Here is a 26,686-nt window from a genome sequence, read left to right on the forward strand (position 1 = left end):
GATATTGGAGAGACAGTGGAAAGACAGAGGAGAGACAGATGAGAGACAGAGACAGTGGAGAGACAGAGGAGAGACAGAGACAGAGGAGAGACAGTGGAGAGAAGAGGAGAGACAGTGAAGAGACAGAGGAGAGACAGAGACAAAGGAGAGACAGAGACAGTGCAGAGACAGAGGAGAGACAGTGGAGAGACAGAGGAGAGACCGTGGAGAGACAGAGACAGTGGAGAGACAGTGGAGAGATAGAGACAGACGAGAGACAGATGAGAGACAGAGGAGAGACAGTGGAGAGAAGAGGAGAGACAGAGGAGAGACAGAGACAGTGGAGAGACAGTCGAGAGATATTGGAGAGACAGAGACAGGGGAGAGACAGACAGTGGAGAGACAGATATTGGAGAGACAGTGGAGAGACAGAGGAGAGACAGATGAGAGACAGAGACAGTGGAGAGACCGTGGAGAGACAGAGACAGAGGAGAGACAGTGGAGAGAAGAGGAGAGACAGTGAAGAGACAGAGGAGAGACAGAGACAAAGGAGAGACAGAGACAGTGCAGAGACAGAGGAGAGACAGTGGAGAGACAGAGGAGAGACCGTGGAGAGACAGAGACAGTGGAGAGACAGTGGAGAGATAGAGACAGACGAGAGACAGATGAGAGACAGAGGAGAGACAGTGGAGAGAAGAGGAGAGACAGAGGAGAGACAGAGACAGTGGAGAGACAGTTGAGAGACAGAGACAGACGAGAGACAGACGAGAGACAGAGGAGAGACAGTGGAGAGACAGTGGAGAGACAGTGGAGAGAAGAGGAGAGACAGAGGAGAGACAGTGGAGAGACAGAGACAGTGGAGAGACAGAGGAGAGACAGTGGAGAGACAGATGAGAGACAGTGGAGAGACAGTGGAGAGACCGAGGAGAGACAGTGGAGAGACAGAGACAGTGGAGAGACAACATTTGGCTAGTTTGTGTGGGGAGACTGTGGAGTAAATCTGTAGGATGGAGAACAGTGTTTCGACTGGGGGGTGTGGGGATTGTATTAGGCTCTGTCTCCATTGGTTTCATGTTGACCACCCAAATTAGCTGCTTGGTGGGTGTCTGTCCTCTCTCATTCTGTCTGTCTGTCGGTCTGTCTGCTAGACAGCATGGGAATGCCACAGTGTGAGTCAGTCTCGCTGGAGAGAAGTTTAAGTGCTGCTCCGTCTGTGTGCTGACTTACCCCAGGAGGAGCGAGGAACAGACCAACCCTAACCCCAGGAGGAGACAGACCAACCCTAACCTCAGGAGGAGGCAGACCAACCCTAACCTCAGGAGGAGACAGACCAACCCTAACCTCAGGAGGAGACAGACCAACCCTAACCCCAGGAGGAGACAGGGACAGACCAACCCTAACCCCAGGAGGAGACAGACCAATCCTAACCCTAGGAGGAGACAGACCAACCCTAACCTCAGGAGGAGACAGACCAATCCTAACCCCAGGAGGAGTTGGAGACAGACCAACCCTAACCTCAGCAGGAGACAGATCAACCCTAACCCCAGGAGGACACAGACCAACCCTAACCCCAGGAGGAGTTAGGAGACAGACCAACCCTAACCCCAGGATAAGACAGAGCAACCCTAACCCCAGGAGGAGACAGACCAACCCTAACCTCAGAGGGAGACAGATCAACCCTAACCCCAGGAGGAGACAGACCAACCCTAACCCCATGAGGAGACAGGAGACAGACCAACTCTAACCCCAGGAGGAGACAGGAGACAGACCAACCCTAACCCCAGGAGGAGAAAGACCAACCCTAACCCCAGGAGGAGGCAGGAGACAGACCAACCCTAACCCCAGGAGGAGGGAGACCAATCCTAACCCCAGGAGGAGACAGACCAACCCTAACCCCAGGAGGAGAAAGACCAACCCTAACCACAGGAGGGGACAGACCAACCCTAACCCCAGGAGGAGACAGACCAACCCTAACCGCAGGAGGAGAGAGACCAACCCTAACCCCAGGAGGAGACAGAACAACCCTAACCTCAGGAGGAGACAGACCAACCCTAACCCCAGGAGGAGAAAGACCAACCCTAACCCAAGGAGGAGACAGACCAACCCTAACCGCAGGAGGAGACAGACCAACCCTAACCCCAGGAGGAGACAGAACAACCCTAACCTCAGGAGGAGACAGACCAACCCTAACCCCAGGAGGAGACAGAACAACCCTAACCCCAGGTGGAGATTGACCAACCCTAACCCCAGGAGGAGACAGGAGACAGACCAACCGTAACCCTAGGAGGAGACAGACCAACCCTAACCCCAGGAGGAGACAGACCAACCCTAACCCCATGAGGAGACAGGAGACAGACCAACCCTAACCCCAGGAGGAGACAGGAGGCAGACCAACCCTAACCCCAGGAGGAGACAGACCAACCCTAACCCCAGGAGGAGACCGACCAACTCTAACCCCAGGAGGAGACAGACCAACCCTAACCCCAGAAGGAGACAGGAGAAAGACCAACCCTAACCCCAGGAGGAGACAGACCAACCCTAACCCCAGGAGGAGACAGGAGACAGACCAACCTTAACCCCAGGAGGAGACAGAACAACCCTAACCCCAGGAGGAGACAGACCAACCTTAACCTCAGGAGAAGACAGGAGACAGACCAACCCTAACCCCAGGACGAGACAGGAGAAAGACCAACCCTAACCCCATGAGGAGACAGACCAACCCGAACCCCAGGAGGAGACAGGAGACAGACCAACCCTAACCCCAAGAGGAGGCAGACCAACCCTAACCCCAGGAGGAGACAGACCAACCCTAACGCCATGAGGAGACAGGAGAAAGACCAACCCTAACCCCAGGAGGAGACAGACCAACCCTAACCCCAAGAGGAGACAGACCAACCCTAACGCCATGAGGAGACAGGAGAAAGACCAACCCTAACCCCAGGAGGAGACAGGAGACAGACCAACCCAAACCACAGGAGGAGTCAGACAAACCCTAACCCCAGGAGGAGACAGGAGACAGACCAACCCTAACCACAGGAGGAGACAGACAACCCCTAACCTCAGGAGGAGACAGGAGACAGACCAACCCTAACCCCAGGAGGAGACAGGAGACAGACCAACCCTAACCCCAGGAGGAGACAGACCAATCCTAACCCCAGGAGAAGAAAGACCAACCCTAACCCCAGGAGGAGACAGACCAACCCTAACCCCAGGAGGAGAAAGACCAACCTTAACCCCAGGAGGTGACAGGAGACAGACCAACCCTAACCCCAGGAGGAGACAGACCAACCATAACCCCAGGAGGAGACAGACCAACCTTAACCCCAGGAGGAGGCAGGGACAGGACACGTGCCAGCATTGGGTGGGTGTGGGACACGGAAACAGCCTTAGTGCCAATTTAAACAGATTGGGGCCCTGTTAGACCGACTGACCCACACCATTCCAGCCCTGTTAGACAGACTGACCCCACCAGCCCTGTTACACAGACTGACCCCACCAGCCCTGTTAGACAGACTGACCGCACCAGCCCTGTTAGACAGACTGACCCCACCACCCCAGCCAGGTTAGACAGACTGACCCCACCAGCCCTATTAGACAGACTAACCCCACCAGCCCTCTTAGACAGACTGACCCCACCAGCCCTGTTAGACAGACCGACCCCACCACTCCAGCCCTGTTAGACAGACTGACCCCACCAGCCCTGTTAGACATACTGACACCACCAGCCCTGTTAGACAGACTGACCGCACCAGCCCTGTTTGACAGACTGACCCAACCAGCCCTGTTAGACAGACTGACCGCACCAGCCCTGTTAGACAGACTGACCCCACCAGCCCTGTTATACACACTGACCCCACCAGCCCTGTAAGACAGACTGACCGCACCAGCCCTGTTAGACAGACTGACCGCACCAACCCTGTTAGACAGACTGACCCCACCAGCCCTGTTATACATACTGACCCCACCAGCCCTGTAAGACAGACTGACCCCACCAGCCCTGTTTTACAGACTGACCACACCAGCCCTGTTAGACAGACTGACCGCACCAGCCCTGTTAGACAGACTGACCCCACCAGCCCTGTTAGACAGACTGACCCCACCAGCCCTGTTAGACAGACTGACCCCACCAGCCCTGTTAGACAGACTGACCCCACCAGCCCTGTTAGACAGACCGACCCCACCACTCCAGCCCTGTTAGACAGACTGACCCCACCAGCCCTGTAAGACAGACTGACCCCACCAGCCCTGTTATACAGACTGACCCCCATCAGCCTTGTTAGACAGACTGACCACACCACTCCAGCCCTGTTAGACAGACTGACCCCACCAGCCCTGTTATACAGACTGACCCCACCAGCCCTGTTAGACAGACTGACCCCACCAGCCCTGTTAGACCGACTGACCCCACCAGCCCTGTTAGACAGACTGACCCCACCAGCCCTGTTAGACAGACTGACCCCACCACTCCAGCCCTGTTAGACAGACTGACCCTACCAGCCCTGTTAGACAGACTGACCCCACCAGCCCTGTTAGACAGACTGACTCAGTGAGCATAGACTTGCTATTTAGAAAGGATGCCGTAGGCAGACCTGGCTCTCGAGAGAAGAAAGACCATGTACTCACTGCCCACAAAATGAGGTGGAAACTGATCTGCACTTCCTAACCTCCTGCCAAATGTATGACCATATTAGAGACACATACATGGCCAAAAGTATATGGACACCCCTTCAAATGAGTGGATTCGGCTATTTTAACCACACCTGTTGCTGACAGGTGTATAAAATGGAGCACACCACCATGCAATCTCCATAGACAAACATTGTTAGTAGAATGGCCTTACTGAAGAACTCAGTGACTTTCAACATGGCATCGTCATAGATCGTCACCTTTCCAACAAGTAAGTTTGTCAAATTTCGGCCCTGCTGGAGCTGCCCCGGTCAACTGTAAGTGATGTTATTGTGAAGTGGAAATGTCTAGGAGAAACAACGGCTCAGCCATGGCCACACAAGCTCACAGAACGGGACCACCGTGTGCTGAAGCACGTAGCCCGTAAAAACCTTGTGTCCTCGGTTGCAACACTCACTACCGATTTCCAAACTGCCTCTGGAAGCAACATCATCACAATAGCTGTTTGTCTGGAGCTTCCTGAAATGGGTTTCCATGGCTGAGCAGCTGCACACAAGCCTAAGATCACCATGCGCAATGCTAAGCGTCGGCTGGAATGGTGTAAAGCTCGACGCCATTGGACTCTGGAGAAGTGGAAACGCGTTCTTTGGAGTGTTGAATCACGCTTCACCATCTGGCAGTCCGACGAACGAATCTGGGTTTGGCGGTTGCCAAGAGAACGTTACCTGCCCAAATGCATAGTGGCAACTGTAAAGTTTGGTGCAGGAGGAATAATGGTCTGGGGCTGTTTTCCATGGTTCGAGCTAGTCCCCTTAGTTCCAGTGAAGGGAAATCTTAACGCTACAGCATACAATGACATTCTAGACAATTCTGTGCTTCCAACTTTGTGGCAACAGTTTGGGGAAGGCCATTTCCTGCTTCAGCATGATCGAGATCGGTGTGGAAGACCTTGACTAGCCTACACGTAGGCCTGACCTCAACCCCATCGAAAACCTTTGGGATGAATTGGAACGTCGACTGCGAGCCAAACATCAATGCCTAACCTCATTAATGCTCTTGTCAATTGAAGCAAGTCCCCCGCAGCAACGTTCCAACATCTAGTGGAAAGCCTTCCCAGAAGAGTGGAGGCTGTTATAGCAGCAATGTTCCAACATCTAGTAGAGAGCCTTCCCAGAAGAGTGGAGGCTGTTAGAGCAGTAAAGGGGGGACCATCTCCATATTAACACCAAGGATTTTGGAATCAGATGTTTGACAAGCTGGTGTCCACATACTTTTGGCAATATAGTGTATTTCCCTCAGTTTACAGAGACGCATTAAACATTCGAAAATAAATCCAATTTTGACCTGTTACCACAAGAATATGGCAACCAGTGAAGAACAAACACCATTGTAAATACAACCCATATTTATGTTTATATATTTTCCCTTTTGTACTTAAACACATTTTTACAACACTGTACATTGCGATAATATTTTAAATAATGTATATTATTTTGAAACTTTTGTGAGTGTAAGGTTTACTGTTCATTTCGGATTTCCTATTCTACCTATGTTCATCATCTGTTTAACTTGCTTTGGCAATGTAAACACATGTTTTACATGCCAATAAAACCCCTTGGGGGGTCAGAGGGAGAGAGGCTAAAATGTAGAGAGTAATATCTTAAAAAATGCCAAAGATTTACATAATATAGTCTCAACCTGGTTTAGAAATAAAATAATGATTATTTCACCCCCCCCCCCATAAATACCATGAAATTGCTCTGCATTTCAAGTTTATATCGTCTAGAATAGATAGTGTTCTCTAAAATAGTACAAATGTTGATATGCTTTGTTTAATTTCTCTTAAATTCCACTTAACCAAAAAAAGAAATGAACCTGAAATAATACATTATTCTACCAACTCAACGTCTTTGACATCCATCAGTTTGCTTCGCGATATAACCCGATTCAAACGTTCAATTCAAAGTTCTTATTTAGCCTAAGATGTTCTCTCAACCTCTACTTCAATGTGTTTTCAGGGATATGATTGTTTTAAAACAGTACTGGGATAAGAAATGGCTCAAAATTTAGAAAATATATTTATTGAATATGTCAATCAAAATATACAAACGTTGGAATTCACAGAGACACTCTCATAAGAGCAATAAAGTAAGAAACATCGTTTAAATATAGAACTATACATCTATGAATTAAATATTTATACAGTAATGGGTGGTGTGGTCCTCGGCTCAGTGTCTTGAGCGGTGTATACAGATGCCCGGTTCTGTGGTCCAAGACCGGTCAGCAGTAGTCAGGGAGCCCGTCTTTATGCACATCTTATCCGTCTGAGAAGTCGATCTCCTCCGCCTCCTCCCCCAGACCTTGAGAACCAGGACTCTTCACTGGGGTGGCCAGGCCCAGTTTAACCAGCTTGTTCTGCTGTTGCTCCAGACTCTGCTTGCGCCATTTGATGCGTCGATTCTGGAACCACACTTTAACCTGAAAATAAGAAAAGGAATTTTGGTTTTAAGGAATTTTTTTAACGTTATAAACGTCAGTGCCAATCGTATTATCATTCTTTAAAAAACTATTAAATTGGGGCTTTGCTTTAGTTCAAAGAAAGTTTGCAGTTTGAGTTGGAATCTGGTTTGTACCTGAGCCTCTGTGAGCTGCAGACCCGACGCCAGAAGGAACCTCTCCGAGCCGACCATGTACTGCTGCCGGGAGAACTCCTTCTCCAGACGGTCCAACTGCTCGTTGGTGAAGCTGGTGCGCATCCTCTTGGATTTCCCTTCCTTGTGTTTGAATGAGTGGGACATTGATAGACCTGTTTCTGTGAAGGAAAGAGATGGACAACAGTTTAAAACCCATGTCGGACTTTTCTTTAGGCCATTGTGTTTAGTTTGGATCATTGAATAAGTTAGAATGGCACGTTGGATTGACATTTACCTTGTGCGTAAAAGGCCCCATGGCATGAGAACGGCGGACAGCAGTAGACAGAGTATCCGGGTTGTGTGTGACTGTGCACCGGCGTGTGCAGCATGTTGGGCGAGTAGAGGTACTGTGGCAGCGCTGAGCTCATCTGGGTCTGGAAAGGATGTAGTGGCGCTGTCGGTTGGTATTTGAGTCTACAGTGAATGGGACTCGTTCGGTCTATGTGTGTCTCCGACGGCTTGGCGAGCAGGGCGTCAATGGTGAAAGATTTCCCGCTGGCAGGCTTGGTCGCCGCTGCGCACTGGCTACTGTTGCGCTGTGGATAGAGCGAAGCGTAATGGCGCATGGCGGAGTACCCGTACGCTCCCACTCCTGTTGGTCTGTTCGGTACTTGCATGCTGTCAGTCGTGATGGAAAAATAAAAGCGAGGAAAACAAAGTTAATGTATGTCCAACGTAGGCTGTTTCTCCTGGTGCAGTGAGGAGAGTAGTACTGCTCTCAACTGAAACAGGTCCCTCTTTATACCCTCCCCGGACCTCGAGGTGTCAACAGCCCCCCCAGCGGGTCTTTGTCTTTCTAAGTAGCAGATGAGAGGAACGAGCATCCCTACAACCTATCCAATTCATTGATGGTGTAGTACAAGCTGGGCCTGTCAAATACCCTAATAGGACAAGATCCTGGGAGCTCGAGCTCTGTGGGGGTGGGTAGGGGATCTCAGAGGGTTTAGTGGGATACAAATTCTTGCGTGGATCTGAGCTCCGAATGTAATCATTACCGCTGGGAAGGCCTTGATGTCACCAAATCATCTTATTTGGTCTCTTCTAAATCAAAGCTAGCCGACAGATGCTGCAAGCAGCGGAACAAATAGCTTCACAATTGGAGGGCGACTTTAAAAAAATGTGTAACGTTAAAATCACATTGTAGACAAGTCTGCTGCTCAATAGGAATTATAGGTAACAATGTCAGGCCTTTATTCAGGGCTTCGTTTTGATTGAAGGAAATTACGTTTTTCCTAAAAGTTTGGAGAAAATGATCCGTTTAATTGTGTAGGTGCATTATATAGTTGTGTGATTTAGCCAATCACGTGTCTTTGTGCCTGTATAGGCCTATGATGAGCAGTGGACTGAATCAAACAAAGGCCTACTAAAATAAAGAATAATTGACTTTTTTATAGCTATTTTCCTGAAACTATTCACTCTCTCTCTTTTTTTAAAAAGCTATTTTCCTGATAGTATTCAATCGCTCTCCTGAAACTAATTATAATTACATAAAGACTGGTCGCTGTCCAAAGTGTGTCTTTTTACAGTTGTGGTGTCACCCTAAAATGAAATAACTAGTGGGGTATTGCACCGGGGGCGACAGATTCAGCAGGCACTGACCGAGAGCCGCTGCTGGTTTACTTACACCTACGTCACTAATCGCGGTCAGTGCGTTAATCCACCACTTGATATCTTCATTAAAACACACACCGGTGACAGAGGGTTTCCCTGCGTTGTGCGTAATAACCGTTTAACTTGTATATAACAGTTACCACACAATTTAAAATATTCACTCTCATAACTTCTTTATTGCATATTTCTAAATTCATTGTAGTGATGACAAAATCCGTTATAGCCCACAATTTTAGATGACACATTTGGGCTGGGTTGACAGGAAATGCGCAAAGAGAGCAGCTCCCCATTATTGGTTCTTAATTAGAGACTTAAAAAGCCTAATGAAAAGCATCGCGGCTTCTTTAAAAGTACGTGATTTTCTTTCTTACACTACTTTAGGACAAAGCCTCCTCTTTCAACCCTGGATTATGACCCGCTCGGCAAACTCCAACAGATCGCTTCCATCGTTTGGAAGCAGCGGAGAGCGTCACTGTGAGCTTTACACAACAGTTAAAACACATTTGAACAGTGAAGAGAACCGTTAGTCACTTTGACTTCAGAGCCATTGTATTAATTCTATGTAGCTGACACTATGATGCCTAATGAACAAGGCAAACAGCGGGGTTTGTCAACTCGGCCTGAACAATGAAACGGTCTTCTGGGTGGGTCACCGGGCAGACCACCCACCCCAGCGTAGTTTTCACACTAGTAGAGCCCAAAACATCTGGATCAATGTTTACTTAACCTTCATGGGCCTGAGAAAGTAGCATCAACTCCTCACACAGGCTTGTATCACAAATCACAATGATGTCAATGTCACTCAACTTCAGAATTGATCTTTAGTTGGACAGAGTAGACAGGCAGTCCTGTCCACTCAACTCACGGGCAACTATAATCCCTCCAGTGGGGAATCTGAGTCAGGACAGTGATGATAACAGTTTGGGATTAGTATGGTCAAATGAAGATAATATATGATGTTGTTTGATGTAAAATTAGTAATGGTTCCTATAGGCTACTGCCAATTCAGGGAGGAGCTACCGAAGTAGTGATCATAGTGTATTGGAGCCAGACAGGAAATACACTCTGGCCCATTGTTCAAGAGACCTCTTTTCATAGTCATGGCCAGGGGACGGCCTTAACCACCCAAACTCTGACTCCCTTAACCTCCTAAACTCTGACGCCCTTAACCACCTAAACTTTGACGCCCTTAACCACCTAAACTTTGACGCCCTTAACCACATAAACTCTGACGGCCTTAACTACCTAAACTCTGACTCCCTTAATAAACTCTGACACCCTTAACCTCCTAAACTCTGACGCCCTTAATAAACTCTGACACCCTTAACCACCTAAACTCTGATGCCCTTAACCACCTAAACTCTACGCCCCTAACCACCTAAACTCTGACGCCCTTAAGCACGTAAACTCTGACACCCTTAAGCACCTAAACTCTGACACCCTTAACCACCTAAACTCTGATGCCCATAACCACCTAAACTCTGACACCCTTAACCAGCTAAACTCTGATGCCCATAAGCACCTAAACTCTGACACCCTTAAGCACCTAAACTCTGACACCCTTAAGCACCTAAACTCTGACACCCTTAACCACTTAAACTCTGATGCCCATAACCACCTAAACTCTGACACCCATAACCACCTAAACTTTGATGCCCATAACCACCTAAACTCTGACACCCTTAACCACCTAAACTCTGACGCCTTTTTGTGTCTTTTTCAAAACACCAAAATGCAGCACATTACCTATTTAACTGTTTCCATCACCTTTTATGGCGTTTGTGTATTGTGGACTATATTTATTTTTCAACTGCTCAGGTGAAAAGCAGCTGGAGACAGGTGGTATGACAACTAGTAGGATCCTCTCCAATTGACACGTGATTTAACGAGAAAGCCCAGAGAGGCGCTCTGAAGAGAAAGCCCAGAGAGGCACTCTGAAGAGACAGCCCAGAGAGGCACTCTGAAGGGAAAGCCCAGGAAGGCACTCTGAAGAGAAAGCCCAGAGAGGCACTCTGAAGAGAAAGCCCAGAGAGGCACTCTGAAGAGAAAGCCCAGAGAGGCACTCTGAAGAGAAAGCCCAGAGAGGCACTCTGAAGAGAAAGCCCAGAGAGGCACTCTAAAGAGAAAGCCCAGAGAGGCACTCTGAAGAGAAAGCCCAGGAAGGCACTCTGGAGCACTGTCATCATTATTATCACGGTGCTGTAAGGGGCTGCTTTTGGCGCCTGATGGACACATTTAGCAGCCACTGTGACCAGGCCCTTTCTTGTCCATCCACACCTATCACTAACCATCACTAATGAGTTTATGAAGCCATTATAGAATGCCTCAGTGTCCAGCCTCTGTCACCTTACTGCTACTGTGGCCACTGGGTCGTTGTGCTGGGACAATAAGGAGCAATGGGCCTCAGGATTAAACTTGACTATGAATGGGCAGGTACGGTCCGTCTGGCTCCAATACACAACTGAACCCAGGCCCTGGCTCAACAGCTTTCAATTCTATTGAATACATTGGAAATCTTCTCTCCTCTCCACTGTTAGCTTTGATAGGACTTGATTTGAGGGTAAGCCATGATGCCAACATAAGGTTGTTGTTAACATGTCTTTGAGCTGGATCATGTGATATGTCATGACAGTTTATCACAACTGTTGTCGTATTGCTGGTCTGCACCATAAAGATTTTTTACAAAGCACGATAAAGCTGAAACCTTATAAAGTGAAATTCTACACCCTTTTCCATCCGTCATGCTGGCTGTGTGGTTCAACCAGCTAGGTGATGTAAGTTGTAAAAAACTGGAATTACATTTTTTGGTGACGACAAAATGCTCCGTGTTTCACTTTGTGGAACTGTGAACTGTGGCTAGATTTTTGTTTTTGTTGCATGTTTGGACACGTAGCCACTGCCTACATAATTGTCCAAGCCCGAAGAATACTAATGGTATTTGACTTTTGTATGTTAGTGATACAAACATGTTCTAACATGCCAAGGTCACAGCGATAGATACAGGGAGTATGTAAGACAGGTAGTTATGAGGCATGGCAGAGGTCGGGTTTAAGGTTAGCCATGCTAGTATATTCAACCAGGTTTATCAAGGTGTAGCTAAATGGGATATGGTTAACATATTAAACCAGGTTTATCAAGGTGTAGCTAAATGGGATATGGTTAACATATTAAACCAGGTTTATCAAGATGTAGCTAAATGGGATATGGTTAACATATTTAACCAGGTTTATCAAGATGTAGCTAAATGGGATATGGTTAACATATTAATTAAACCAGGTTTATCAAGGTGTAGCTAAATGGGATATGGTTAACATATTAAACCAGGTTTATCAAGGTGTAGCTAAATGGGATATGGTTAACATATTAATTAAACCAGGTTTATCAAGGTGTAGCTAAATGGGATATGGTTAACATATTAATTAAACCAGGTTTATCAAGGTGTAGCTAAATGGGATATGGTTAACATATTAAACCAGGTTTATCAAGATGTAGCTAAATGGGATATGGTTAACATATTAAACCAGGTTTATCAAGGTGTAGCTAAATGGGATATGGTTAACATATTAAACCAGGTTTATCAAGGTGTAGCTAAATGGGATATGGTTAACATATTAAACCAGGTTTATCAAGGTTTAGCTAAATGGGATATGGTTAACATATTAAACCAGGTTTATCAAGGTTTAGCTAAATGGGATATGGTTAACATATTAAACCAGATTTATCAAGGTTTAGCTAAATGGGATATGGTTAACATATTTAATCAGGTTTATCAAGGTGTAGCTAAATGGGATATGGTTAACATATTTAATCAGGTTTATCAAGGTGTAGCTAAATGGGATATGGTTAACATATTTAATCAGGTTTATCAAGGTGTAGCTAAATGGGATATGGTTAACATATTAAACCAGGTTTATCAAGGTTTAGCTAAATGGGATATGGTTAACATATTATACCAGGTTTATCAAGGTGTAGCTAAATGGGATATGGTTAACATATTTAAGCAAGTTTATCAAGGTGTAGCTAAATGGGATATGGTTAACATATTTAATCAGGTTTATCAAGGTTTAGCTAAATGGGATATGGTTAACATATTAAACCAGGTTTATCAAGGTTTAGCTAAATGGGATATGGTTAACACCTGTTGAGGACATGGCAGATACCAGAACTAGTTCACCTGAGGTTACCTGAACTAGTTCACCTGAGGTTACCTGTACTAGTTCACCTGGGTTACATTAACTAGTTCACCTGGGTTACCTGTACTAGTTCACCTGAGGTTACCTGTACTAGTTCACCTGAGGTTACCTGAACTAGTTCACCTGAGGTTACCTGAATTAGTTCACCTGAGGTTACCTGAACTAGTTCACCTGAGGTTACCTGAACTAGTGCACCTGAGGTTACCTGAACTAGTTCACCTGAGGTTACCTGTACTAGTTCACCTGAGGTTACCTGAACTAGTTCACCTGGGGTTACCTGTAGGCCTGCTAGTTTGTCTGTTAGTGGGAGAGTTTGTAACATACAACATATAGTGTATTTTGGGGTCAGAGTTGGGCCATGCCCTGAGTTTCAGATCATCCCTGAGTCTCTGTCCTTAGTTGTATTGGTATTAGCATTAGGGGTACTCCCATTGCTGGCCACATCATTACCAAGTCAATGAGGGGTTATTCTCTCTATCTGAACAGTACCTGCCCCCAAGGACTTCCAATCACACAGTCTCCACTGGCGTTGTGTATTGGACCAGGGGGAAGATTAGTGATGTACTCCCAGTGTCTGAAACTTCATGGACCTCACCCTGCCTGCTAAGCATTGTGGGAAAGAGAACTGCGTCATTCATTTATCTGACATACACCAGAAAACCTTGTCATACTCTTCCAGCTATTCTCCCTACTCTTCTCCCTGCTCTTCTCCCTGCTCTTCTCCCTGCTATTCTCCCTGCTATTCTCCCTGCTCTTCTCCCTACTCTTCTCCCAGCTATTCTCCCTACTCTTCTCCCTGCTATTCTCCCAGCTATTCTCCCTACTCCTCTCCCTGCTATTCTCCCAGCTATTCTCCCTACTCTTCTCCCTGCTATTCTCCCAGCTATTCTCCCTACTCCTCTCCCTGCTATTCTCCCAGCTATTCTCCCTACTCCTCTCCCTGCTATTCTCCCTGCTATTCTCCCTGCTCTTCTCCCTGCTCTTCTCCCTGCTATTCTCCCTACTCTTCTCCCAGCTATTCTCCCTGCTATTCTCCCTGCTCTTCTCCTGCTATTCTCCCAGCTATTCTCCCTACTCTTCTCCCTGCTATTCTCCCTGCTATTCTCCCTGCTATTCTCCCTGCTATTCTCCCTGCTATTCTCCCTGCACTTCTCCCTGCTATTCTCCCTGCTATTCTCCCTACTCTTCTCCCAGCTATTCTCCCTGCTCTTCTCCCTGCTATTCTCCCTGCTATTCTCCCTGATCTTCCCCCTGCTATTCACCATGCCATTCTCCCTGCTATTCACCATGCCATTCTCCCTGCTATTCACCCTGCTATTCACCATGCTATTCTCCCTGCTATTATCCCTGCTATTCTCCCTGCTTTTCTCCCTACTCTTCTCCCAGCTATTCTCCCTGCTCTTCTCCCTGCTATTCTCCCTGCTATTCTCCCTGCTATTCTCCCTGCTATTCTCCCTGCTATTCACCATGCCATTCTCCCTGCTATTCACCCTGCTATTCTCCCTGCTATTCACCCTGCTATTCACCATGCTATTCTCCCTGCTATTATCCCTGCTATTCTCCCTACTCCTCTCCCTGCTATTCTCCCTGCTTTTCTCCCTGCTATTCTCCCTGCTCTTCTCCCTGCTCTTCTCCCTGCTATTCTCCCTGCTATTCACCATGCCATTCTCCCTGCTATTCACCATGCTATTCTCCCTGCTATTCTCCCTGCTATTCTCCCTACTCCTCACCCTGCTATTCACCATGCTATTCTCCCTGCTATTCTCCCTACTCCTCTCCCTGCTATTCTCCCTGCTTTTCTCCCTGCTATTCTCCCTGCTCTTCTCCCTGCTATTCTCCCTGCTATTCTCCCTACTCTTCTCCCAGCTATTCTCCCTGCTCTTCTCCCTGCTATTCTCCCTGCTATTCTCCCTGCTATTCACCATGCCATTCTCCCTGCTATTCACCCTGCTATTCACCATGCTATTCTCCCTGCTATTCACCATGCTATTCTCCCTGCTATTCATCATGCTATTCTCCCTGCTATTCACCATGCTATTCTCCCTGCTATTATCCCTGCTATTCACCATGCTATTCTCCCTGCTATTCTCCCTGTTATTCACCATGCTATTCTCCCTGCTAATCACCATGCTATTCTCCCTGCTATTCTCCCTGCTAATCACCATGCTATTCACCCTGCTATTCTCCCTGCTATTCACCATGCTATTCTCCCTGCTATTCTCCCTGTTATTCACCATGCTATTCTCCCTGCTAATCACCATGCTATTCTCCCTGCTATTCTCCCTGCTAATCACCATGCTATTCACCCTGCTATTCTCCCTGCTAATCACCATGCTATTCTCCCTGCTCTTCTCCCTGCTATTCTCCCTACTCTTCTCCCAGCTATTCTCCCAGCTATTATCCCTGCTATTCTCCCTGCTCTTCTCCCTGCTACTCTCCCAGCTATTCTCCCTACTCTTCTCCCTGCTATTCTCCCTGCTATTCTCCCTGCTATTCTCCCTACTATTCTCCCTGCTATTCTCCCTGCACTTCTCCCTGCTATTCTCCCTGCTATTCTCCCTACTCTTCTCCCAGCTATTCTCCCTGCTCTTCTCCCTGCTATTCTCCCTGCTATTCTCCCTGATCTTCTCCCTGCTATTCTCCCTACTATTCTCCCTACTCTTCCCCCAGCTATTCTCCCTGCTTTTCTCCCTGCTCTTCTCCCTGCAATTCTCTCTGCTATTCTCCCTGCTATTCACCATGCCATTCTCCCTCCTATTCACCCTGATATTCACCATGCTATTCTCCCTGCAATTATCCCTGCTCTTCTCCCTGCTATTCTCCCTGCTTTTCTCCCTACTCTTCTCCCAGCTATTCTCCCTGCTCTTCTCCCTGCTATTCTCCCTGCTATTCTCCCTGCTATTCTCCCTGCTATTCACCATGCCATTCTCCCTGCTATTCACCCTGCTATTCTCCCTGCTATTCACCCTGCTATTCACCATGCTATTCTCCCTGCCATTATCCCTGCTATTCTCCGTACTCCTCTCCCTGCTATTCTCCCTGCTTTTCTCCCTGCTATTCTCCCTGCTCTTCTCCCTGCTCTTCTCCCTGCTATTCTCCCTGCTATTCACCATGCCATTCTCCCTGCTATTCTCCCTGATTTTCTCCCTGCTATTCTCCCTGCTCTTATCCCTGCTATTCTCCCTGCTATTCACCATGCCATTCTCCCTGCTATTCACCCTGCTATTCACCCTGCTTTTCTCCCTGCTATTATCCCTGCTATTCTCCCTACTCCTCTCCCTGCTATTCTCCCTGCTTTTCTCCCTGCTATTCTCCCTGCTATTCTCCCTGCTCTTCTCCCTGCTATTCTCCCTGCTATTCACCATGCCATTCTCCCTGCTATTCACCCTGCTATTCACCATGCTATTCTCCCTGCTATTCTCCCTGCTATTCTCCCTACTCCTCACCCTGCTATTCACCATGCTATTCTCCCTGCTATTCTCCCTACTCCTCTCCCTGCTATTCTCCCTGCTTTTCTCCCTGCTATTCTCCCTGCTCTTCTCCCTGCTATTCTCCCTGCTATTCTCCCTGCTATTCTCCCTACTCTTCTCCCAGCTATTCTCCCTGCTCTTCTCCCTGCTATTCTCCCTGCTATTCTCCCTGCTATTCACCATGCCATTCTCCCTGCTATTCACCCTGCTATTCACCATGCTATTCTCCCTGCTATTCACCATGCCATTCTCCCTGCTATTCACCCTGCTATTCACCATGCCATTCTCCCTGCTATTCTCCCTGCTATTCACCATGCTATTCTCCCTGCTATTCACCATGCTATTCTCCCTGCTATTCACCATGCTATTCTCCCTGCTATTCTCCCTGCTATTCTCCCTGCTATTCACCATGCTATTCTCCCTGCTATTCTCCCTGTTATTCACCATGCTATTCTCCCTGCTAATCACCATGCTATTCTCCCTGCTATTCTCCCTGCTAATCACCATGCTATTCACCCTGCTATTCTCCCTGCTATTCACCATGCTATTCTCCCTGCTATTCTCCCTGTTATTCACCATGCTATTCTCCCTGCTAATCACCATGCTATTCTCCCTGCTAATCACCATGCTAATCACCATGCTATTCTCCCTGCTAATCACCATGCTATTCTCCCTGCTATTCACCATGCTATTCTCCCTGCTATTCACCATGCCATTCTCCCTGTTATTCACCATGCTATTCTCCCTGCTAATCACCATGCTATTCTCCCTGCTAATCACCATGCTAATCACCATGCTATTCTCCCTGCTAATCACCATGCTATTCTCCCTGCTATTCACCATGCTATTCTCCCTGCTATTCACCATGCCATTCTCCCTGCTATTCACCATGCTATTCTCCCTGCTATTCTCCCTGCTATTCACCATGCTATTCTCCCTACTATTCACCATGCCATTCTCCCTGCTATTCACCATGCTATTCTCCATGCTATTCAGCATGCTATTCTCACTACTATTCACCATGCTATTCACCATGCTATTCTCCCTGCTATTCACCCTGCTATTCACCATGCTATTCTCCCTGCTATTCTCCCTGCTATTCACCATTCTATTCTCCCTGCTATTCACCCTGCTATTCACCATGCTATTCACCCTGCTATTCACCATGCTATTCTCCCTGCTATTCACCATGCTATTCTCCCTGCTATTCTCCCTGCTATTCTCCCTGCTATTCACCATGCTATTCTCCCTGCTATTCACCATGCTATTCTCCCTGCTATTCACCATGCTATTCTCCCTGCTATTCACCCTGCTATTCACCATGCTATTCTCCCTGCTATTCTCCCTGCTATTCACCATGCTATTCTCCCTGCTATTCACCATGCTATTCTCCCTGCTATTCACCCTGCTATCCTCCCTACTATTCGCCCTGCTATTCATCATGCTATTGTAACCGATGTGAAATGGCTAGCTAGTTAGCGGTGGTGCGCGCTAATAGCGTTTCAATTGGGTGACGTCACTTGCTCTGAGACCTGAAGTAGTTGTTCCCTTGCTCTGCACAGGCTGTGGCTTTTGTGGTGTGATCAGGGTGCCTCACAAGGCACCCTGATCTCTTTCCACGAAACCTGTTTCCTTTTCCTGCGAATCACAGGGCCTGGTCCTTGAAGAAGAACTCATCGTCCAATTTGAGGTGAGTAATCCCAGTCCTGATGTCCAGAAGCTCTTTTTGGTCATAAGAGACAGTAGCAGCAACATTACGTACAAAACAAGTTACAAACAACACGGTTAAGAGCCAATACTTGTATTTTATTTAACTAGGCAAGTCAATTAAGAACAAATTCGTATTTCAATGACAGCCTAGGAACAGTGGCTGTCGTGTTCAGTGGTAGAAGGACATTTTTTTTTTACCTTGTCAGCTCAGGGATTTGATCTTGCAACTTTTCGGTTACTAGTGCAATCCTCTAACCACTAGGCTACCTGCCACCCCAATCCTCTAACCACTAGGCTACCTGCCACCCCAATACTCTAACCACTAGGCTACCTGCCACCCCAATCCTCTAACCACTAGGCTACCTGCCACCCCAATACTCTAACCACTAGGCTACCTGCCACCCCAATCCTCTAACCACTAGGCTACCTGCCACCCCAATCCTCTAACCACTAGGCTACCTGCCACCCCAATACTCTAACCACTAGGCTACCTGCCACCCCAATACTCTAACCACTAGGCTACCTGCCACCCCATTAAACGGCAGCCCTCCCCTCCGGTGCCATTTTAATTTAATTTGGTATTAAATATACTTTAGTATCAAAAGTAAATGTAATTGCAAAAATATACTTAAGTATACAAAAGTAAAAGTATACACCATTTTATGCACAATTTTCTTGTTTTTATTTTATTTACAGATAGCCAGGGGCACACTCCAACACTCAGACATTCATTTACAAACAAAGCATTTGTGATTAGTGGGTCAGTGGGGATGACCAGGGATGTTTTCTTGACAAGTAGGTGAATTGGACCATTTTCCTGTCAAAATGTAATGAGTACTTTTGGGTGTCAGAAAAAATGTATGAAGTAAAAAGTATATTATTTTCTTTAGGAATGTAGTGAAGTAAAAGTAAAAGTTGCCAAAAGGATAAATAGTAAAGTACAGATACCCCAAAAAACGACTTAAGTGTTACTTTAAAGTATTTTAATTAAGTACTTTACACCACTGAATAAGTTCAGACTATCCCTAAGAAGTTTTTTAAACACTCAGTGGAATTCACTGTTTTTGAACGCCCTGAAGGGATCATAACGCCTGGGGTTCCCATCACGGTCGATAACTGGGATCATAACGCCTGGGGTTCCCATCACGGTCGATAACTGGGATCATAACGCCTGGGGTTCCCATCACTGTCGATAACTGGGATCATAACGCCTGGGGTTCCCATCACGGTCGATAACTGGGATCATAAGGCCTGGGGTTCCCATCACGGTCGATAACTGGGATCATAACGCCTGGGGTTCCCATCACGGTCGATAACTGGGATCATAAGGCCTGGGGTTCCCATCACGGTCGATAACTGGGATCATAACACCTGGGGTTCCCATCACTGTTGATAACTGGGATCATAACGCCTGGGGTTCCCATCACGGTCGATAACTGGGATCATAACGCCTGGGGTTCCCATCACGGTCGATAACTGGGATCATAACGCCTGGGGTTCCCATCACGGTCGATAACTGGGATCATAACGCCTGGGGTTCCCATCACGGTCGATAACTGGACAGGTAATATAAACTGTTAGTGATGGGACGATTGATACAGAAGCTTTGACGTTCTCGAAGCAGTTTTCAAAACATTACTGATCCGACACAATGTACTGACGCTCGTTTCAAGTAACAGGATCAATAACATCTGAAGCTTTGACGTTCTCGAAGCAGTTTTCAAAACATTACTGATCCGACACAATGTACTGACACTCGTTTCAAGTAACAGGATCAATAACATCTGAAGCTTTGTTCGATCATGTGGTTTTTCAAACCATGTGTTGAAAAATGTGAGATCCCACTGATTCCGCAGTGATTCCGGTAGATTCTTCGATTCCAAGTTGCTTTCAAACACCGACCTCTACTGGGAACAGTACTTACAATATTGTTAGGATGTTTTCATGCAGCATCACCTGTACAGTCGTGGCTAAAAGTCTTGAGAATGACACAAATATAAATTTTCACAAAGACTGCTGCCTCAGTTTGTATGATGGCAATTTTCATATACTCCAGAATGTTATGAAGAGTGATCAGATGATTTGCAATTCATTGAAAAGTCCCTCTTTTCCATGCAAATGAACGGAATACCAAAAAAACATTTTCACTGCATTTCAGCCCTGCCACAAAAGGACCAGCTGACATCATGTCAGTGATTTTCACGTTAACACAGGTGTGAGTGTTGATGAGGACAACGCTGGAGATCACTCTGTCATGCTGATTGAGTTCGAATAACAGACTGGAAGCTTCAAAAGGAGGGTGGTGCTTGGAATCATTGTTCTTCCTCTGTCAACCATGGTTACCTGCAAGGAAACATGTGCCGTCATCATTGCTTTGCACAAAAAGGGCTTCACAGGCAAGGATATTGCTGCCAGTAAGATTGCACCTAAATCAACCATTTATCGGATCATCAAGAACTTCAAGGAGAGCGGTTCAATTGTTGTGAAGAAGGCTTCAGGGAGCCCAAGAAAGTCCAGCAAGTGCCAGGACCGTCTCCTAAAGTTGATTCAGCTGCGGGATCGGGGCACCACCAGTACAGAGCTTGCTCAGGAATGGCAGCAGGCAGGTGTGAGTGCATCTGCATGCACAGTGAGGCAAAGACTTTTGGAGGATGGCCTGGTGTCAAGAAGGGTAGCAAAGAAGCCACTTCGCTCCAGGAAAAACATCAGGGACAGACTGATATTCCGCAAAAGGTACAGGGATTGGACTGCTGAAGACTGGGCACTCTGATGAATCCCCTTTCTGTTTGTTTAGGGCATCAGGAAAAAAGCTTGCCTGGAGAAGACCAGGTGAGCTCTACCATCCGTCCTGTGTCATGCCAACAGTAAAGCATCCTGAGACCATTCATGTGTGGGGTTGCTTCTCATTCGAGGGAGTGGGCTCACTCACAATTTTGCCTAAGAACACAGCCATGAATAAAGAATGGTACCAACACATCCTCCGAGAGCAACTTCTCCCAACCATCCAGGAACAGTTTGGTGACAAACAATGCCTTTTCCAGCATGATGGAGCACCTTGCCATAAGGCAAAAGTGATAACTATGTGGCTCTGGGAACAAAACATCGATATTTTGGGTCCACGGCCGGGAAACTCCCCAGACCTTAATCCCATTGAGAACTTGTGGTCAATCCTCAAGAGGCAGGTGGACAAACAAAACCCCACAAATTCTGACAAACTCCAAGCATTGCTTATGCAAGAATGGGCTGCCATCAGTCAGGATGTGGCCCAAAAGTTAATTGAAAGCATGCCAGGGCAGATTGCAGAGGTCTTGAAAAAGAAGAGTCAACACTGCAAATATTGACTCTTTGCATCAACTTCATGTAATTGTCAATAAAAGCCTTTGACACTTATGAAATGTGTGTAATTATACTTCAGTATTCCATACTTTTGGCCATGACTGTATATATTAATACATACACTGAGTATACAAAACATTAGGAACACCTTCCTAATATTTAGTTGCTTCCCTTTTCCCCTCAGAACAGCCTCAATTCGTCGGGACATGGACTCTACAAGGTGTTGAAAGCGTTCCACAGGGATGCTGGTCCATGTTAACTCTACAAGGTGTCTAAAGCTTTCCACAGGGATGCTGGTCCATGTTGACTCTACAAAGTGTCTAAAGCGTTCCACAGGGATGCTGGTCCATGTTGACTCTACAAGGTGTTAGGCGTTCCACAGGGATGCTGGTCCATGTTGACTCTACAAGGTGTTGAAAGCGTTCCACAGGGATGCTGGTCCATGTTGACTCTACAAGGTGTTGAAAGCGTTCCACAGGGATGCTGGTCCATGTTGACTCTACAAGGTGTTAGGCGTTCCACAGGGATGCTGGTCCATGTTGACTCTACAAGGTGTTGAAAGCATTCCACAGGGATGCTAGTCCATGTTGACTCTACAAGGTGTCTAAAGCGTTCCACAGGGATGCTGGTCCATGTTGACTCTACAAGGTGTTAGACGTTCCACAGGGATGCTGGTCCATGTTGACTCTACAAGGTGTCTAAAGCGTTCCACAGGGATGCTGGTCCATGTTGACTCTACAAGGTGTTGAAAGCGTTCCACAGGGATGCTGGTCCATGTTGACTCTACAAGGTGTCTAAAGTGTTCCACAAGGATGCTGGTCCATGTTGACTCTACAAGGTGTCTAAAGCGTCCCACAGGGATGCTGGTCCATGTTGAATCTACAAGGTGTCTAAAGCGTTCCACAGGGATGCTGGTCCATGTTGACTCCAATGCTTCCCACAGTTGTGTCAAGTTGGCTGGATATCCTTTGGCTGGTGGACCATTCTTGACACACACAGGAAACTGTTCAGCGTGAAAAACCCAGCAGCGTTGCAGTTCTTGACACAAACTGATCTACCTGGCACCTACTACCATACCCCGTTTAAAGGCACTTTAATAGTTTGTCTTGCAAATTCACCCTCTGAATGGCACACATACACAATACATGTCTCAATTGCCTCATAACTTAAAAATCCTTCTTTAACCTGTCTCCTCCTCTTCATCTACACTGATTGAAGTGGATTTAACAAGTGACATCAATAATGAATCATAGCTTTCACCTGGATTCACCTGGTCAGTGTTTCATGGAAATGAGGTGTTCTTAATGTTTTGTCCTCTCTGTACATCACAATAAACATTCAGTTATATAATATATCAATACATTACTAAATACATCACAATAACCATATTCATTCAATATATTACTAAATACATACACACTTTAATCGATAGTGTAGAAAGAACCCTGCATACAACAGAATTGGACCGGGTAACAACCCAGTAACTAAGTTGGATAGACCGAACATAGTAAATTTAAATCCGAGACACTCCAATTTAGTAATGCTATGTTTCGTGTGGTATATGTTACAAATTACAATTCCTACAATACTGTATGTTACGAATTTCAATTTGTAAAATATGTTACTGATTTTCAAAACATATGATATGTCACAAATTCCAATTGGTTGGGTCTAATGTTGGCTAGGTGGCCACCCATCCTACCTCCCTATTGTCGTAAGTAACCTGTCTTATATAACCATACCAAATGTAACACATGAACCCATCTCCGATTCCCGAGATTAGGTTTACTATGTTACGTCTAGTCTATGAGACCAGGCTGCAGTAACACGGGATAAATCGAGCTTCAAAGACCACAGGCCTGGTTTCAACACCCCTCCTGATGCAGTACATCAGGAAGAAATATTTCACCTATCATGTAGATCTGACCACATTGAGAATCATCCAGATCTGACCACATTGAGAATCATCTAGATCGGACCACATTGAGAATCATCTAGATCTGACCACATTGAGAATCATCCAGATCTGACCACATTGAGAATCATCCAGCTCTGACCATATTGAGAATAATGTAGATCTGACCACATTGAGAATCATCCAGATCTGACCACATTGAGAATCATCCAGATCTGACCACATTGAGAATCATCTAGATCGGACCACATTGAGAATCATCTAGATCTGACCACATTGAGAATCATCCAGATCTGACCACATTGAGAATCATCCAGCTCTGACCATATTGAGAATAATGTAGATCTGACCACATTGAGAATCATCTAGATCTGACCACATTGAGAATCATCTATATCTGACCACATTGAGTCATCTAGATCTCACCACATTGAGAATCATGTAGATCTAACCACATTGAGAATCATGTAGATCTGACCACATTGAGAATCATGTAGATCTGACCACATTGAGAATCATCCAGATCTGACCACATTGAGAATCATCTAGATCTGACCACATTGAGAATCATCCAGCTCTGACCATATTGAGAATAATGTAGATCTGACCACATTGAGAATCATCTAGATCTGACCACATTGAGAATCATCCAGCTCTGACCACATTGAGAATAATGTAGATCTGACCACATTGAGAATCATCTCAATCTGACCACATTGAGAATCATGTAGATCGGACCACATTGAGAATCATGTAGATCGAACCACATTGAGAATCATCTATATCTGACCACATTGAGTCATCTAGATCTGACCACATTGAGAATCATGTAGATCTAACCACATTGAGAATCATGTAGATCTGACCACATTGAGAATCATCCAGATCTGACCACATTGAGAATCATCTAGATCTGACCACATTGAGAATCATGTAGATCTGACCACATTGAGAATCATCCAGATCTGACCACATTGAGAATCATCTAGATCTGACCACATTGAGAATCATCCAGCTCTGACCATATTGAGAATAATGTAGATCTGACCACATTGAGAATCATCTAGATCTGACCACATTGAGAATCATCCAGCTCTGACCACATTGAGAATAATGTAGATCTGACCACATTGAGAATCATCCAGATCTGACCACATTGAGAATCATCTAGATCTGACCACATTGAGAATAATGTAGATCTGACCACATTGAGAATCATCTATAGAATTGGAGAGCGCTTGATTTTTTTTCAAATGGTTCCAAACAAGACAGTTTAGTAGAAATATTGACAGTAGAAATATTGCTCAAAATTCAAAATGAGAACGTTTAATAGGTTTTGCTCTAAATTCTAACTTTCAATCATCTGGTTTACATCTTGACCCTAATTGGACCAACTCTAGTATATAATGACATGCTGTGGTAACCTGTTAGTGAATGAGACTCTGTGGTAACCTGTTAGTGAATGGGATTCTGTGGTAACCTGTTAGTGAATGGGATTCTGTGGTAACCTGTTAGTGAATGGGATTCTGTGGTAACCTGTTAGTGAATGGGACTCTGTGGTAACCTGTTAGTGAATGGGACTCTGTGGTAACCTGTTAGTGACTGGGATTCTGTGGTAACCTGTTAGTGAATGAGACTCTGTGGTAACCTGTTAGTGAATGGGACTCTGTGGTAACCTGTTAGTGAATGGGACTCTGTGGTAACCTGTTAGTGAATGGGACTCTGTGGTAACCTGTTAGTGAATGAGACTCTGTGGTAACCTGTTAGTGAATGGGACTCTGTGGTAACCTGTTAGTGAATGGGATTCTGTGGTAACCTGTTAGTGAATGGGACTCTGTGGTAACCTGTTAGTGAATGGGACTCTGTGGTAACCTGTTAGTGAATGGGACTCTGTGGTAACCTGTTAGTGAATGAGACTGTGGTAAACTGTCATGACAGCCTCCTCCCAGGTGGTCTGGGGGTTCTACATATAAACAGCATTTAATGGAGGTGAGAATTGGAGGGCTGGACTTTAACACCACACTTGTGTTGACACTTCCTGTGTGAGCCAAATGGCCCCTATTACCTTTATACTGCACTCATTTTGAGCAGGGCCCATTAGTGAACTACTGTATATAGGGAATAGGATTCCATTTGGGATACACCCTGTCTACTAACTGTCCCTGCCTCCTGTAGGGCTCTGTAGTGAAAGGACAGAGGCATCACCCTGGAGATGAGAGCTGAATGCTCTGTCCTTCTCTAACTAGGATTATACTGGAAGGCCATTTCCTCCCTTCACATTCTCTGTCTGCTTATATTATATCCACACGTCACTTCCTGTCTCTCTTTCCCCTGTTTGGGTTTATAGTGAAATAAGGCTTCTGCATTATTTAACATGGATAACAGATTACATTATGGTCATCATGTCAACCTTTTCATTATTCAACATGGATAACAGATTACATTACGGTCATCATGTCAACCTTTTCATTATTCAACATGGATAACAGATTACATTATGGTCATCATGTCAACCTTTTCATTATTCAACATGGATAACAGATTACATTATGGTCATCATGTCAACCTTTTCATTATTCAGCTCCATGGAACATAAAGCAAATATATTTTCACCAGAAATCGAGATGGAAACGTCATTATAGATTTAATATAGAGTTCCCTATTGGATATTGGCCTTGGATAAGAATGAGTTGAACGATGATCAGATCTCGGCGTCAATAACCAGATATACCCTGACATAAGTGGACACCTGCGAGACTTACGATTGTGTGAGGGAGAATGAATCTCTCTCTCTCTCTCTCTCTCTCTCTCTCTCTCTCTCTCTCTCTCTCTCTCTCCGTCTCTCTCTTTCACAGGCATGCATGCACACACGCACACCTGATTGAAAGACACCTGTCCTGTGTAAAACGTGGTGGCAGGCAGGAGGGTGAGGAGGTGGAGGGTGAGGAGGTGGAGGAGGAGGTGGAGGGTGAGGAGGTGGAGGAGGAGGTGGAGGGTGAGGAGATGGAGGAGGTGGTGGAGGGTGAGGAGGTGGACTAGGTGGTGGAGGGTGAGGAGGTCGAGAAGGAGGTGGAGGGTGAGGAGGTGGTGGAGGGTGAGGAGGTGGAGGAGGAGGTGGAGAGTGAGGAGGTGGTGGAGGGTGAGGAGGTGGAA

General features: G+C 46.1%; 1 protein-coding gene across 1 annotated transcript; it reads right to left on the reverse strand.

The window, feature by feature from the left end:
- Positions 1–6,782: 6,782 nt before the first annotated feature.
- Positions 6,783–7,936, reverse strand: LOC139374406 (homeobox protein not2-like). Its single transcript, XM_071115458.1, has 3 exons — positions 7,528–7,936; positions 7,239–7,411; positions 6,783–7,083 (listed from the first exon to the last, which is right to left on the reverse strand). Exons 1-3 carry the CDS (start codon positions 7,913–7,915, stop codon positions 6,922–6,924), a joined length of 723 nt encoding a protein of 240 aa, XP_070971559.1. The 5' UTR covers positions 7,916–7,936; the 3' UTR covers positions 6,783–6,921.
- Between the last annotated feature and the right edge of the window lie 18,750 nt (positions 7,937–26,686).

This window comes from Oncorhynchus clarkii, chromosome 19 (assembly GCF_045791955.1).
Source record: "Oncorhynchus clarkii lewisi isolate Uvic-CL-2024 chromosome 19, UVic_Ocla_1.0, whole genome shotgun sequence".
Taxonomy (NCBI): Eukaryota; Metazoa; Chordata; class Actinopteri; order Salmoniformes; family Salmonidae; genus Oncorhynchus; species Oncorhynchus clarkii.